The following is a 13313-nucleotide window of genomic DNA, read 5'->3' on the forward strand; positions in this document are numbered from 1 at the left end:
CAGATATTCGCATATACAATTTGTGTAACATTTGGGTCATATAGTGTTTACGTGGATTCATATTACTTTAGTGAATATAAATTTTTTAAAAAAACCTCTAGGGGGTGGTAATTCATTGCACGTGTTGGCAAGTTAACCAATTTTATCAGTTGTGATTTTTAGACATTTATTATACATGATTTAGAGATTTCTTAAAATCTAGAATGAGGGAGCTGGTAAAATCTAGTATTAAAGATACAAGTTTTGAACTTTAAAAAATTTAATTCTGTAAAGCATTCAAGATCTAAGCATCTGCTCTGTTCAATTTTAAAACTTAAACTCCTTACTTAAATGTTAAATCGTTATGGTAATGGCCAAGAAAACACCTATAGTGAATTTTCTTGACAAAACAGTTTCATTAAGCTTCACCAAATTCTTTGAACTGATCCTTAATACAATAGGAAACTTGCCTAGGAATGAAGATACATTAGAGTAAGTCCTCACCTTCTGGGTTTGGGAGAGAAAGCAATTGAGCCAGATTCCTGGGTAGCTTTGAACTTTCTTCTCCCATTTAGGCTTTCTTTCCCCACTTAGGCTTTCTTCTCCTTTGTTCCTGGAGATGATGATGGTTGTAGTTTTTCCCAGCAACTCTTCCCTGGGCAGACTGCTGGTTCCAGGGGAAAGGGATGTATAGTAAGCCTGCATCCCCAGAGGAAAAACTAGGAACAGACATGTTTCCATAAATGTATTTTGTAAGAGAGCTATGATGTCAGTATATGTCTTTGAGTCTTGGAAAATTCATTCATTAAGAAAAGTTTGTTGAGTGCCTATTAGGAGTAAGGCACAAATGCCATGTGTTCATAAAGATAAAAAATGTTATCCAAGCTTGTAATTTACTGAACAAGAGAAGATACTAATAAAGGCTCCTGTGACAAGGCAATTTCAGAGGCAGGCATTGACTTCTAAGCAAATCAAGGAAATTTTATAAAATAGGGTGGTATTTGAGTTTTACCTTGGAATAACTGGTAGAATTAAGATTCTGGGTGGTTTGGACTAGGTTATCTCCAAGATCCCTTTCTGCTTAAAAAAGTACCTGGATATAGAATAGGAATTTGACTTTTGTGCCCACCTGGGAACCCTAAGAGGTATATTTGATAGGCTTTTGTTAGATGCATGATTTAGCTTCACAGGCATAGTAGACATCTTCTGCTTCTCAGTAAGTAACAGATTAAAAGTGCCACCTAAAGTAATAGAAAACTTGGGTCTTTATTCTGCTAGTTTATTTGGACACTCAGTTTCATAACCTCATATAGCTAAAGTTCAGCGCCAGGTGCTGTTTGAAGAGCTATACATAAGATTATTTTAATTTTCACAAGAATCTTATGTAAGTGTTCTGTTACCCTCATTTGACAGGTGAGAGAACTAAAGTATTAAAAGATTAAATAACTTGCCCAAGGACACTCATCTAGTAGGTGATAAAGCCTGGATTCAAACTCAAGTAGGTAGGCTCCAGGGCCTACATTCTAATTATACTGTCCTGAAGTTTTAGCATCTAAACCATCAAGTTTGTACTTTGCTTGTTTCTGATGTTTTTTTTTTCCTCACCATTCATTAGTTCCCTGTGCTTTGAAGGTAGTTTCTGATAAGCTAAGGAGTGCAGAATATGAACCTGTGTCATGAAGTCACCTAACTAACATGGTCTGTTACAACTACAGCAACACCACAAACAGCATCTGTCCCAAGTAAAGTTGCACCTCCAGTGTCAGTGACGAGCCAAAGATTTACGGTGCAGATTCCACCTTCTCAGTCCACACCTGTCAAACCAGGTAACATGATGGGGAGGGGGCATTGAAAGTGGTTCTTTTAAAATATTTTTTCTGAATCCTAAAATTTGTGAATAATTTGTGATTATAGAATAGTTTGTATTCCTATAGCAAGAATTAAGTTGTTTTGATATGCCAGGAAGGTGGCAGTAATGCTGCAAATAAGTGTTCTTCAGAAGGGTCTATGAGCCCACTAAAATTGTATGAAATTTTACAAATATGTAATGCTTTTTGGGAACGGAGAGTATTCAGCATGATCATCAGATTCTCAAAGAAAATAACTAAAATAAGTTAGGGTCCACAAATCTAAGGCATCTTCAGGGAAAACCACTTAGGGTTAAAACTCAAAAAAAAAAACAAACAGTGTACATCAAATAAAAATCTTACTTTTACTCATGGAAGGATACATATTAAGTTGGAGTAATATATAAGTAGGATTCTGTTATAGCATAATTATTGCATATATCTCAATTGAACATCTTCTGAAACCTAAATGTACATAGTAAACTACTTACATAAAATACTTGCTTATAAGGGGAATGTGATTCCTGACCTTGAACATGTGCCTTTAGTATGTACCATGATGAATCCAGTGTACTGCTTCCCATGGCTAAGTATTAACTAAAATTTTAGGTAGTTAAGTTAAAAAAAAAAAAGACCCAGAACTTTAATGTTGTACTAGATACTAGTTTAAATACTTTATTAAAACATTTTATTCAACTCCTAATGCAGTATAAATAAACCCTACTTTCTTCTATGATGTAGTTGCAATTAATACTATTAAAATTGTTGTTAGAATTATAATTTAGCTTTGTTGAATATTTTTTACCATGTTTCTGATTTGAGGTAATTCAGTTTGAAGGTGTTTTCTCCTGTTTATAGTTCCTGCAACGACTGCAGTTCAAAATGTTCTGATTAATCCTTCAATAATTGGGCCCAAAAATATTCTTATTACCACCAACATGGTTTCATCACAGAACACAGCCAGTGAATCAAACCCATTGAAGAGAAAACATGAAGAAGATGATGACAATGATACTATGTAAGGAATACAATCAAGATGCATTTCAAACGTGTAGTTGGTTTGGAGCCCAGTATACTGAACTAGAATATTCTTTATCTTCTCAAGTTTTATCTTAGAAAACTTAAATGTAGCTGCAGTATTTTTCACATTAGCTTAAACTGTTAGATTTCTTAAGTAAGCACACCAGTGTTTTTTCATTAGGCTTCCAGTAAAAAAGTATTTGTTCCTTAATAGTTTCATTAATGTTAAATTCTATCATGATGGTTTTCTATTTGGAAGCAGTTTTCTGCCATGTATCACTGACAGCAGCACTTAAGTTTTAGTTTCTACAGCCTGATCAGTAGACTAATCTTTAACAGCGTCATTTCTAATCTACATTTAAGTACTACTTTCTTTTCAAGGTAAAATCGTCACAACTTTGGTTTTCACCAGCGTTTTTTTGACCAAATCTCTAAATTTAGGAATCATTCTTTGGAAAAGATGGATTTAAAGGGATTCTAAATCCATTTTGAGTGTATTTGTTTCTTGGTGTTCTCTAACCTCCCACCTCAACCCCATTTCTAGATCCCATTTTCTGTACCGCCTCTTCCCCATAGGCTTAAGTTTCTCCCAGTGCTCTTAGAAGGCCAAAACTGGAATTTAAAAAGTGTAATTCCTGATACTACAGTTCAGTGTCATTTTCCTATTCTTAAAACCTGCTTTTACATACCTGATATTCTGTGGTTCACTTTAACCCAGAGGTTTACTTTGATGTTTTTCTCTCCATACCAGAACAATTGAGTTTTATCCCTTGCCTTTTATGCTCCTTGAGCTTTACTCTGCTCTTAACAGGTAGTTTTGGGGTCAGTTACAGCTTTGATCTTATATTCCACATTGATAACTCCACCATATTTCACATTTCTAAATTTAACATAGAAGATGCTATAGCTTTAAAATCTACCTTGAGAAGTATATTTACACTGGACGGAGGCAAAAACCACTGAAGAGCAAGTGTTTTCTTCCTTTTTATCACGTGCATGTATGCTATGATCACTACTGCTTGAACCCTTCTATTGGTATAATTCATTTTTCTAGGTTGTTGCTGAGGATATCATATATGAGATGGGATCAAGCCTGAAAATTCTCTAATGGTTTTCCTTCCTCTAGAAGACCAACAACAAAAACAAATCAGTGTAATGTGACTTGCACTTAGGTCGACCAATAGGTTTCCAAGTAATGTTGTAATATTGCTAAACACCTTTCTCTATTTTCCATTTATACACATTTACACATCTTAGTGNTCATATTGTATCATGATTTAGAACTTGTAGCCAAGGATCCTCAAAACTTCAAACACAAGAAAGTTTCATGTTAGGATGGTAATCCAGTAATCCAGTTAACAGAGAAAACATGTCTCATCACAGTCTGAGTGTTTTGGATATTGGGAAAAAGGTGATATCAAACTTATAAAAACAGATCTGATCAACATCATAGGAGAAATGTTCATTATATAGCACAGGATATCATTACTTGAATGTTCTCAGGGAGGCAGCATGTCAAAGGCCTAGGTTCTAGTCCTGGCTCCATCATTTACCAACTATGAGCCTAGTTGGTATTTATTTCACCTCTGAGCCTAGTTCACTAGGCTAGTATACTGAACTAGGATAATAGCAATTATTATTCCTTTAATAGAATAACACCAACCCTGCCTACCTCACAGGGATGTTGTGAGGGTTTAATTGGTATATGTGAAAGTTCTTTGAAAACTGTAAAATGGTTGTAACTCTAAGGAATTGTTAATGTATTTGTTCTGAGATTATTAATAAAAATTTGAACTTACCATTTCTTTCAGTTTTGATTTAAGGGATTCAAGGAAGATGAACAAGACCTAGTAACTCTGAGGTCCAAGAAGCAATTAAGATTTAATGGGTGACTTCATTATAAATCAGGGAATTGCTTGTGTTTATTTGGAATCAGCATGTGAGTCGTAGTGAAGCAAAATAAAAATGAATATGGGCTTAAGTCAGTTAAAAACCTATCATGCTGTCTTTGGTAGGAATTTGTACATACAATTGAGGCTGCAGTTGGAGTGTTCATTCACTTGCTAGGTCAGCCAGGGAGTGCAGACTACTTTACCTTGAAGATCTCCCTTCCCAATAATTATGTCCACCCAATACAGCTTCTGGAATGACTTAAGGTAGCTCTTGTCCTCCAGCTTCCAGGTAGAATTTTTTAAGAGTTACTGATGGTAGGGGCACCTGGGTGGCCCCGTCGTTTGAGGGTCTGACGTCAGCTCAGGTCATGATCTCATGGTTTGTGAGTTCGAGTCCCACGCCCGGGCCTGTGCTGACAGCCGAGTCTGGAGACTACTTTGGATTCTATGTCTCCCTCCCTGCTTCTCCCCAGCTCACATTCTGTCTGTCTCTCTCTCTCTCAAAGATAAATATAACATTAAAAAAATTTTTTTAAAGTTGGAGTTACTGATGGTTAAATGTGGTGAGCGCATTTTTGTCCCAAATTCTTCCTTTTACAAATGGGAAACAAGTGTTTTTGATCTGAATGTGAATACAGGAATACAGCCAGTATGTGGGGAAAACAGAAAACATAATGCACACTGGTCCCAAGAAGTCCAGAGTGAAAGTCCATAAGAGTTAGGAAAGACCACACTAATCAGAACAGCATGTTCAAAGCAGTGTGTATAGTAGGCTACCGTATATATTTTAATTTATATGTATATACATACATGGGATATGCTTTTTATATACATTAGGTAGCTCTAGACTGAATGAAACCAGTCTGACGGTGGCTATTTATTTTTTAAATGTTTTATTATTTATTTTTGAGAGAGAGTGAGTATAAGTGGGGGAGAGGCAGAGAGAGGGAGACAAAGAATCTGAAGCAAGCTCCAGGCTCTGAGCTGTCAGCACAGAGCCCAATGTGGGGCTCGAACTCAAACGGTGAGATTGTGACCTGAGCCGAAGTCGGATGCTCAACTGAATAAGCCCCTGACGGTAACTATTTCTAAAGAGGGTAACTGGTAGCTGGGGGACTGAGGTAGAAAGGTATCTTCTCATTGTATACCCCCTTTTGATTTTTGTATCATGTGCTAGAGGTAAGTTTTGGACATAAAAAATAAAGCAAGGAAAGCAGGAAATACTGAGCTTAAGAGACTGAATTAGTTGATGACACAAAGATTATAATTTCTCTTTACAAGAATTACATCTATCATCTGAGGGTTAAAAATGAATTTGTGACATTTATGCTAAAACTTTACAGTATTTTATCAATAATTCATAATTCTGTATTAAATCAGGAAGCACATCCTTGTACTACTATTCTCGTTTATGTGATCACAAGTTGTTTGTTACATACTACCTTCTCAACTAGGTGGTGAATTCCTTCAGGACATAAATGCTATCTTATATTCCCTCCATTATGTCCTAATAAGCATATAGCTGGAACTCAAATGGCTATTTGTGTTTCCCCATTCATTCTCTGGATTAATGACCCAAATAAATGGGGAATGATCCTGGAAGCAGAGTCTAGTAGAAAGCACTTAAAAGGTACAATCTGGGATTGGTGGATGGATGAATTGACAGTTGTAGGGTCTAACTGCTAGGTTTACAGATGTTTGTACAATCCTTTTAATTCCTCTGTATATATGAAATAATAAAATGTTGCAGGAACGGTAATCAGCGAGGGGGAAGTCATCAGTATACTACAGTTCTAGCCCAGCTATGACATTAGTTTGCCAGATCTATGAATAGCACCTCTGGGCCGCCTCTACAAAAGATTAGCCTAGAATTCCTGCTTCTCACACCAGGGTATAGTGTACCATTAGAGGTATGCAGAAACATGGTGCATTTTAAAATTTACTACAATTATGGGGATAGTATTAATTAAAATGCAAATGAATTTTTAAAAAAATTCAAGCCTTCAAAATTGTTTTGTTTAAAAGCAACCACCAAAATTTTCTTTTGCTGTTCTCTCTAGAGTTAATCAAATAGTCCTAGGCTAGAAGCATCATCTCAGGGAGTAAGGCACAATGAAAAAGCAGCCTTTGGAGTCCAACAAACCTGGACTTCAATCCCTGCTATTACATACTAGCTCTGTGAATCCTGTGCAAGATCTTGTTTCTTTTAAGAAAGGTGAAATACATATCTAGTATGTAAAATGCCATGCAGAGAAATTCTGACTAAACAGTCTTTTGAAATCTCATGTTGACCTATGCTCACACCCAAAACTCCATTAAGATGATGGGAAACAAAAAGGGAGAGAAAGTTAGAAGGATAATACATGAATCAGAATGTCATTAGAATCACTTCTCTGCCTTTTCACTAAGATCAAGTGCAGAATGACATTAGATTTTAAGCAATGACAATGAAGCAAAACCTTGAAATGTGGGAAATTGATACGTAGGCTGACATTCTACATATAGCCAAACAGGCAAGTATTAGGAATTGAATAAAGACATTATCAGACGTACAAGGTCTCAAAAACTCTGCCTCCCAGGTACTCTTTCTCAGGAAGACAAGAGAGTTCTGTTTCACAAAAAGGAGAATAAACCAAGAAAAGGGGAAAAGGGATCCAGGAAAAAGGAGGACCAACACAGGAGGTAAAAAGAATCCCCAACAGGGTTACCCCAAAGGGTTTTCTTCTGGAAAACGAAATCCCAGAGCAAAAGCTATAGCAAACCTAGAAGGCAGCCAGGGCAAACCAGAGTGGAAGCAGAGGACTCCAGGAGGGATATCTCTAATAAAAATGAACAGACTTGTCTCACATGTTTGAATACACAGGGTATGAATCAGCGATAGGTACATAGAAAAGTAAATTTTCAAAACTTATTAACTCCAAAGAATATAAAAACGTACATTATATAATCATAGCATACGACATAATTTATAATCACAATGTAGACCACTGATGTAATCTAGGATTATAACAAAACTATACTGGGTGAATGAAGAAGGGGAAGTATATGTGGAACAGAGGCTATAAAAAAGCTAAATCTTCCCATGCATGACATTAATATATATCCTTTTGTAAAAATCAAGAGCTTAATAATATCAAGTATGTTGCAGAAACACGCAGGTAAATACCAGAAAAAAAAGCTGATAGTTGAAAGCAGTCATCTCTGGGGGATGGGAATCACAAATGGGAGGAATGGGCGGAAGCCTATCTTGTTGTCATAAGCCTTGATGTTTTAAAATTATGGTCATGTGTAACAAATAAAAATAAAATTTAAAATAAAGCACCAGAGCACCTGGGTGACTCAGTCAGTTAAGTGACTCCTGATTTCAGCTCAGGCCATGATCCCACTGATATTAAACCCCATGTCAGGCTCTGCACTGGGCATGAAGCCTGCTTAAAATTCTCTCTCTCCCTCTCCCTTTGCCCCTCCCCCACTCATTCACTCTCCTTAAAACACAAACCAAAAAAAAAATCAAAAATAAAATAAACCACCTATCACATTATCTGCCATAAAGTACAGATTCAGTAAAATAAGTACACATTTATAGGGCGCCTGGGTAGCTCGCTCAATTAAGCATCCGACTTTCGCTCAGGTCATGATCTCACAGTTCATGAGTTTGAGACCCGCATCAGGCTCTCTGCTGTCAGCACAGAGCCTGCTTCATATCCTCTGTCCCCATCTCACTCTTCCCCTCCCTAACTCTCTCTCTCTCTCTCTCAAAAATAAACATTTAGAAAACAGAACACATTTGGAATGCCTGGGTGGCTCAGTCAGTTAGGTGTCAGACTTCAGCTAAGGTCATGATCTCACAGTTTGCAGGTTTGAGGCCCGTGTCGGGCTCTGTGCTGACAACTCAGCCTGGAGCCTGCTTTGGATTCTCTGTCTCCCTTCCTCTCTGCCCTCCCCCACTCACTCTCTCTCTCTCTCTCAAAAATAAATAAACATTAAAAAAAATGTTAAAGACTTTAAAATAAAAGTACACATTTATCTAATCTCCCCTACCACCCCCACCACTACTGCCCCATTTCTTGCATTCACAATGTAGCTATTTGATCTCTTTCTCAAGATTCAGTTCTCAACCTAACAAAGTATGACAGGAAAAAATAATCCCAGTTTCAATGGATACTTTTATTATTTATTGAATAGATCACCAACTTTGTCTCCCTATCTACCTACAATTAGAATTTCATCTTATTTCCATGCTGAGCAGTGAAAGAATGACAAAGCTAATCAGAATAAGTTACTTCAAAAAGAGAGGCTAACACAGCTCATTTTCTCTTAACAGGCAAAATATAAATATATGCAATCTAGAATGCACAATGGTTTAGTCACTAAGAAATTCAAATAAGATCTTGAAGAATGTAGGCAAATCCAGGGTGCAGTAAAGAAGAGCTGAGATGCTGTGCAATTGTTTAAGGGTTCCTGGCACTACCATTAGCTTGGTCATTAGCTGAATCTTGACATGGGGGATAATTTTAGCTAATGCCAAGTAGAGATGCAACAAGTGCTAAGTTGACTTAGGGGCTGTGCACAGGAACCAAAAGGCAGGAAAGTACTAAACACTGCTGAGAGCATCCACCCCAGGAAGGATTTTACCTGTTTTTGAGAGAGCACACACACAGACAGCATTACTATAGGACCCACTAAGCCAGATATGCCTTCTATCTTCCCAACATATCCCAATAACATGTCTTCTCTTCCTTAGGATAGATCTATGACCAAGCATTGGTTAACTTTTACATTTTGGGTCCCAGGTCTACTAGAGTGTAACCTCTCTGGAATAAATCTTCCTCTCTGCCCCTCCCCACCCAAAATGGATGCCAGGAGGCTTATTTGAAGTTCCTCCATTTGTAATGCCCAGGTACTAATGAATGCTGACAACACTACCTACTAGCTCCACTCCATTCTACCCACCTCTCACTGTGTAACTCCCAACCTTCCCCCAAACAATCCAAGAAACAGAAGAATCTCACCTTCCAGGAGCTCTAAACTGGCACCACCCCCAGTGCTCACATGGCTGACTTTATCCTCTGTGTTCCATTTGGCACAGCAAGTGGCAGTGTCTCCACCACCTGTTGAATGAAAGCCAAGTTAAAAGGAGATAAAAGAAAAAAATAAAAAGGACTGGCACCAAACTTTTAAGGCAATATACTCTTAAGCCCAAAAGGTAGCTGATAAACCACCAACTCCATCTCATTAAGAGGTTCCTCCATGAATTATACATTCTCTTTCAGCTCTCAAGATTCAACCAACACCAAGAAACCCACTAAAAGTTAATCATTTCCCTTCTACTTCCTTCTGATCAGAATTAAGCCAGATCACACTGGTATAAACTTTGTAGAGTATCCTTTACCTATGATGGTGATGCAGCCCCTGGAAGTGGCTTTCACCACCTCATCCATGAGGGCTTTGGTTCCTTGAGCAAAAGCTTCCCATTCAAATACACCCACAGGTCCATTCCACACAATCTGCTTAGCCCGAGCGACTGCTTCAGCATACTTCTTGGTGCTCTCAGGACCACAATCCAAGCCCTAGGGAGCAGAGGTAAAGAAGATGAGCTACCAAGAAGAGCTACTTAGAGGAGCAGATACCTCTACCAAGACCTGAACTCAAGGCTGAACACTAGAGTTTCTTATAGAACCACAAGATACCCTTCAGTCTTTAAAATTATAAACCTGCTCATGCCCTTTATGGAAGGTCAAGTGGAACGAAAAACCTCAGGTTATTTGATTTAAAAAAATATTAAACACACTATTTATGATTGTGAAGAACTAATCAGTAGTTTTAAACCAGGGTCAATTCTGCCCATCCCCACGGGTCATGTAGCATGTCAAAGACATTTGATTGTCACAACTTGGGAAGGAGGGGGAGGTTCTACTGGCATCTAGCAGGTAGAAGTCAGGGATGCTGCTCAACATCCTGCAATGTGCAAGACAGCTCCCCACAACAAAAACTACCTGAGATGTCAACAGTACCAAGGCTGAGAAACAATGATCTAGATTTAGTGGTTCTCAAACTTTAGCATGCATCGGAATCACCAGGAGGGCTTGTTCTAGCAAAAATTGCTGGGCCCAACTCCCAGAGTTTCTGATTCAGTAAATCAAGGGTAGGGCCCTGAAACTTGTATTTTTTTAACAAGTTCCAAAATGTTGCTGATGCTGCTCTTCTTAGAACCACACTTTGAGAAACACTGAAATAAATAATGCCCACATGCTTAACAAAAAGAAAATGAGTAAGCAAACTAGTTTGTCAACGTGATATGATTTTATACAGCTATTAAAATGATAATATGTGGAGGGGCGCCTGGGTGGCTCAGTTGGTTGAGCATCCAATTCTTGATTTTGGCTTAGCAGTCATAATCCCAGGGTTGTGGGATTGAGCCCCAAGTCCAGCTATGGGCTGAGTGTGGAGCCTGCTTGAAATTCTCTTCTCTCCCTCTGTGCCTCTCCCCTGCTCACACACTCTAAAAAAACAATGATGTGAAGAACACTACAACCAACTATTTAGTCTTTAACGTACACATACTTTTTTCCTTCTTTATAATCAGTATACTTCTATCTCAATGTTTTCATATAAGATTTCTTATACAGGTTTCTAGGTACCAACATAATCCAGAACAGCCCAAATCATGACAGTACATAGCATCATCCCCAGCACATAGTTAAGTACTTAATAATAAACCTTAAATAAATGTAGAAACAAAAGATGGTTTTGCCCCCATATTACTGATGAAGACAGCAGCAATCATACCATTGCTTTCCCCCCATTCATTCTCTTGAGGAGGGCCTCACTGCTACATTTGGAGCCCTCTGTGACAGAGATTTCCTATAGAGCTTATTTTAAAATATTTGCTAGTTGGTTGAATGAATGAGTGAGGGAGTGAGTGAATGCATGAATGAATGAATGAATGAAATAAAAATATTTTTGTTCACTCATATTACCAACCACTCAAGTGACTCACCATCCAGCCAGCAGGTATGCCAGAGGCCACAGTGGCTTGCCCAGTCTTGGCATTCTCATCAAACTTTTCAGCAGTGACAAAGTCAACAGGCAAGGTAATTTTCACACCATTCTTCTCAGCTTTGGACATCAGATCTTTGACAATCTTGGCTCCCGCTTCATCAAACAGAGAAGTGCCAATCTATACACAGGAGCCAAGATGAAGATCAGACTCTAAACTAAGAACATAATTACCTCACAAAGCACAGGAATAAGATATACTACAGTATAAAGAAACAATTCCAAGACAAAAGGAAAACAATTTTTCAAAATAAATAAAAATGGGAGTTTTTTAGGGCTCATGTCAGAAGCTGGTATGCTTTTTAAATTTACACAAGCTGCTACTTCTCATGGAGAGCCATTTCACATCCACTTGGTATTGGTTTCCTACCTCCATGTTGTTGAGCACCTTAAGGAAGGTAAAAGCCATTCCACCACCAATAATCATTTCATTGACTTTGTCCAGCATATTATTGATCAGCTGGATCTTGTCTGCAACTTTAGCTCTAGGAGGGAAAGCAAGAACATCACCAAAAGAACAGATGGACTAAGGAAGTAATATTACATAGTGCCTGAGTTTTTATATCAAGGAACAGAAACAGGTCAGCTAACTACTCTGGAAAACAGTATGGAGGTTCCTCAAAAAGATAAAAATAGAACTACCCTATAACCCAGCAATAATTGCACTACTAGGTATTTACCCAAAGGATACAAATGTACTAATTTGAAGAGCTACATTCACCCCAATGTTTACAGCAGCATTATCAACAACAGCCAAATTAGGGAAAGAGCCCAAATGTCTATGGAGTGATGAATGGAAAAAGAAGATGCGGTATATACATGCAGTGGGATATTACTCAGCCATCAAAAATAATGAAATCTTGCCATTTGCAATGATGTGGATCGAACTAGAAAGTATCATGCTAAGATAAGAAAAATAAGTAAGTCAGAGAAAGACAAATACCATATAGTTTCACTTGTGTGTGGAATTTAAGAAACAAAACAGATGAACATGGGAAAAGAAAAAAAGAGAAGCAAACCAAAAAACAGACTCTTAAGTATAGAAAAGAAACTAAGCGTTGCTGGAGGGGAGGAAGATGGAGAGAATGGGTTAAATGGGTGATGGGTATTAAGGAGGGCACTTGTGATGAGCTCTAGGTGTTCCATATAAGTGATGAATCACTAAATTCTACAACTGAAACTAGTATTACAGTACATGTTAACTAACCAGAATTTAAATAAAAATTTGGAAGAAAAGAGTATTGGCTAACTTTCCCCTATGTTTCTTCAACCCAAAAGGCCAGTCTATTTGTCAGAAAACCTCTACACCAAAAAGGACTTAGAAGACCTATTATTGAGGCACCTGGGTGGCTCAATCAGTTGAGCGTCTAACAGTTGAGTTTGACTCAGGTCATGATCTCAGTCTTTGGATTCCGAGCCCCACATCAGGCTCTTACACTGAGCCTGGGCAGGAGGCCTGTTTGAGATTCTCTCTCCCTCTGCCCCTCCCCCATTCACACTCACACAAAAAAAAAAA

At 38.0% G+C, this 13313-nt stretch overlaps 2 protein-coding genes across 4 annotated transcripts in view; one reads left to right on the plus strand and one right to left on the minus strand.

Moving 5' to 3' along the window:
* The window catches only part of TAF9B (TATA-box binding protein associated factor 9b), an 8718-nt gene extending 4619 nt beyond the window's left edge, over positions 1 to 4099 (plus strand). Inside the window, exons 6-8 of one of the 3 annotated variants that reach the window (XM_077778687.1) lie at positions 1695 to 1805; positions 2685 to 2844; positions 3901 to 4099. In XM_077778687.1, the coding sequence (XP_077634813.1) occupies positions 1695 to 1805; positions 2685 to 2844; positions 3901 to 3943 (314 nt within the window). In that variant the 3' untranslated portion in view covers positions 3944 to 4099. Of the gene's footprint in view, positions 1 to 1694; positions 1806 to 2648 lie in introns of all 3 variants that reach the window. The other 2 variants (XM_077778695.1, XM_077778703.1) reach the window with 2 other exon arrangements.
* A 4785-nt stretch (positions 4100 to 8884) lies between these two features.
* The window catches only part of LOC144243564 (phosphoglycerate kinase 1-like), a 22914-nt gene continuing 18485 nt past the window's right edge, over positions 8885 to 13313 (minus strand). Inside the window, exons 8-12 of the mRNA XM_077778713.1 lie at positions 12168 to 12282; positions 11739 to 11918; positions 10131 to 10308; positions 9751 to 9849; positions 8885 to 9373 (exon numbers count right to left, since the gene is read on the minus strand). Coding sequence (XP_077634839.1) covers positions 9333 to 9373; positions 9751 to 9849; positions 10131 to 10308; positions 11739 to 11918; positions 12168 to 12282 — 613 coding nt within the window. The 3' untranslated portion in view covers positions 8885 to 9332. The remainder of the gene's footprint in view (positions 9374 to 9750; positions 9850 to 10130; positions 10309 to 11738; positions 11919 to 12167; positions 12283 to 13313) is intronic.

The sequence above is a fragment of the Crocuta crocuta genome, unplaced genomic scaffold, assembly GCF_008692635.1.
Source record: "Crocuta crocuta isolate KB4526 unplaced genomic scaffold, BGI_CrCroc_1.0 scaffold918, whole genome shotgun sequence".
In the NCBI taxonomy this organism is placed as follows: Eukaryota; Metazoa; Chordata; class Mammalia; order Carnivora; family Hyaenidae; genus Crocuta; species Crocuta crocuta.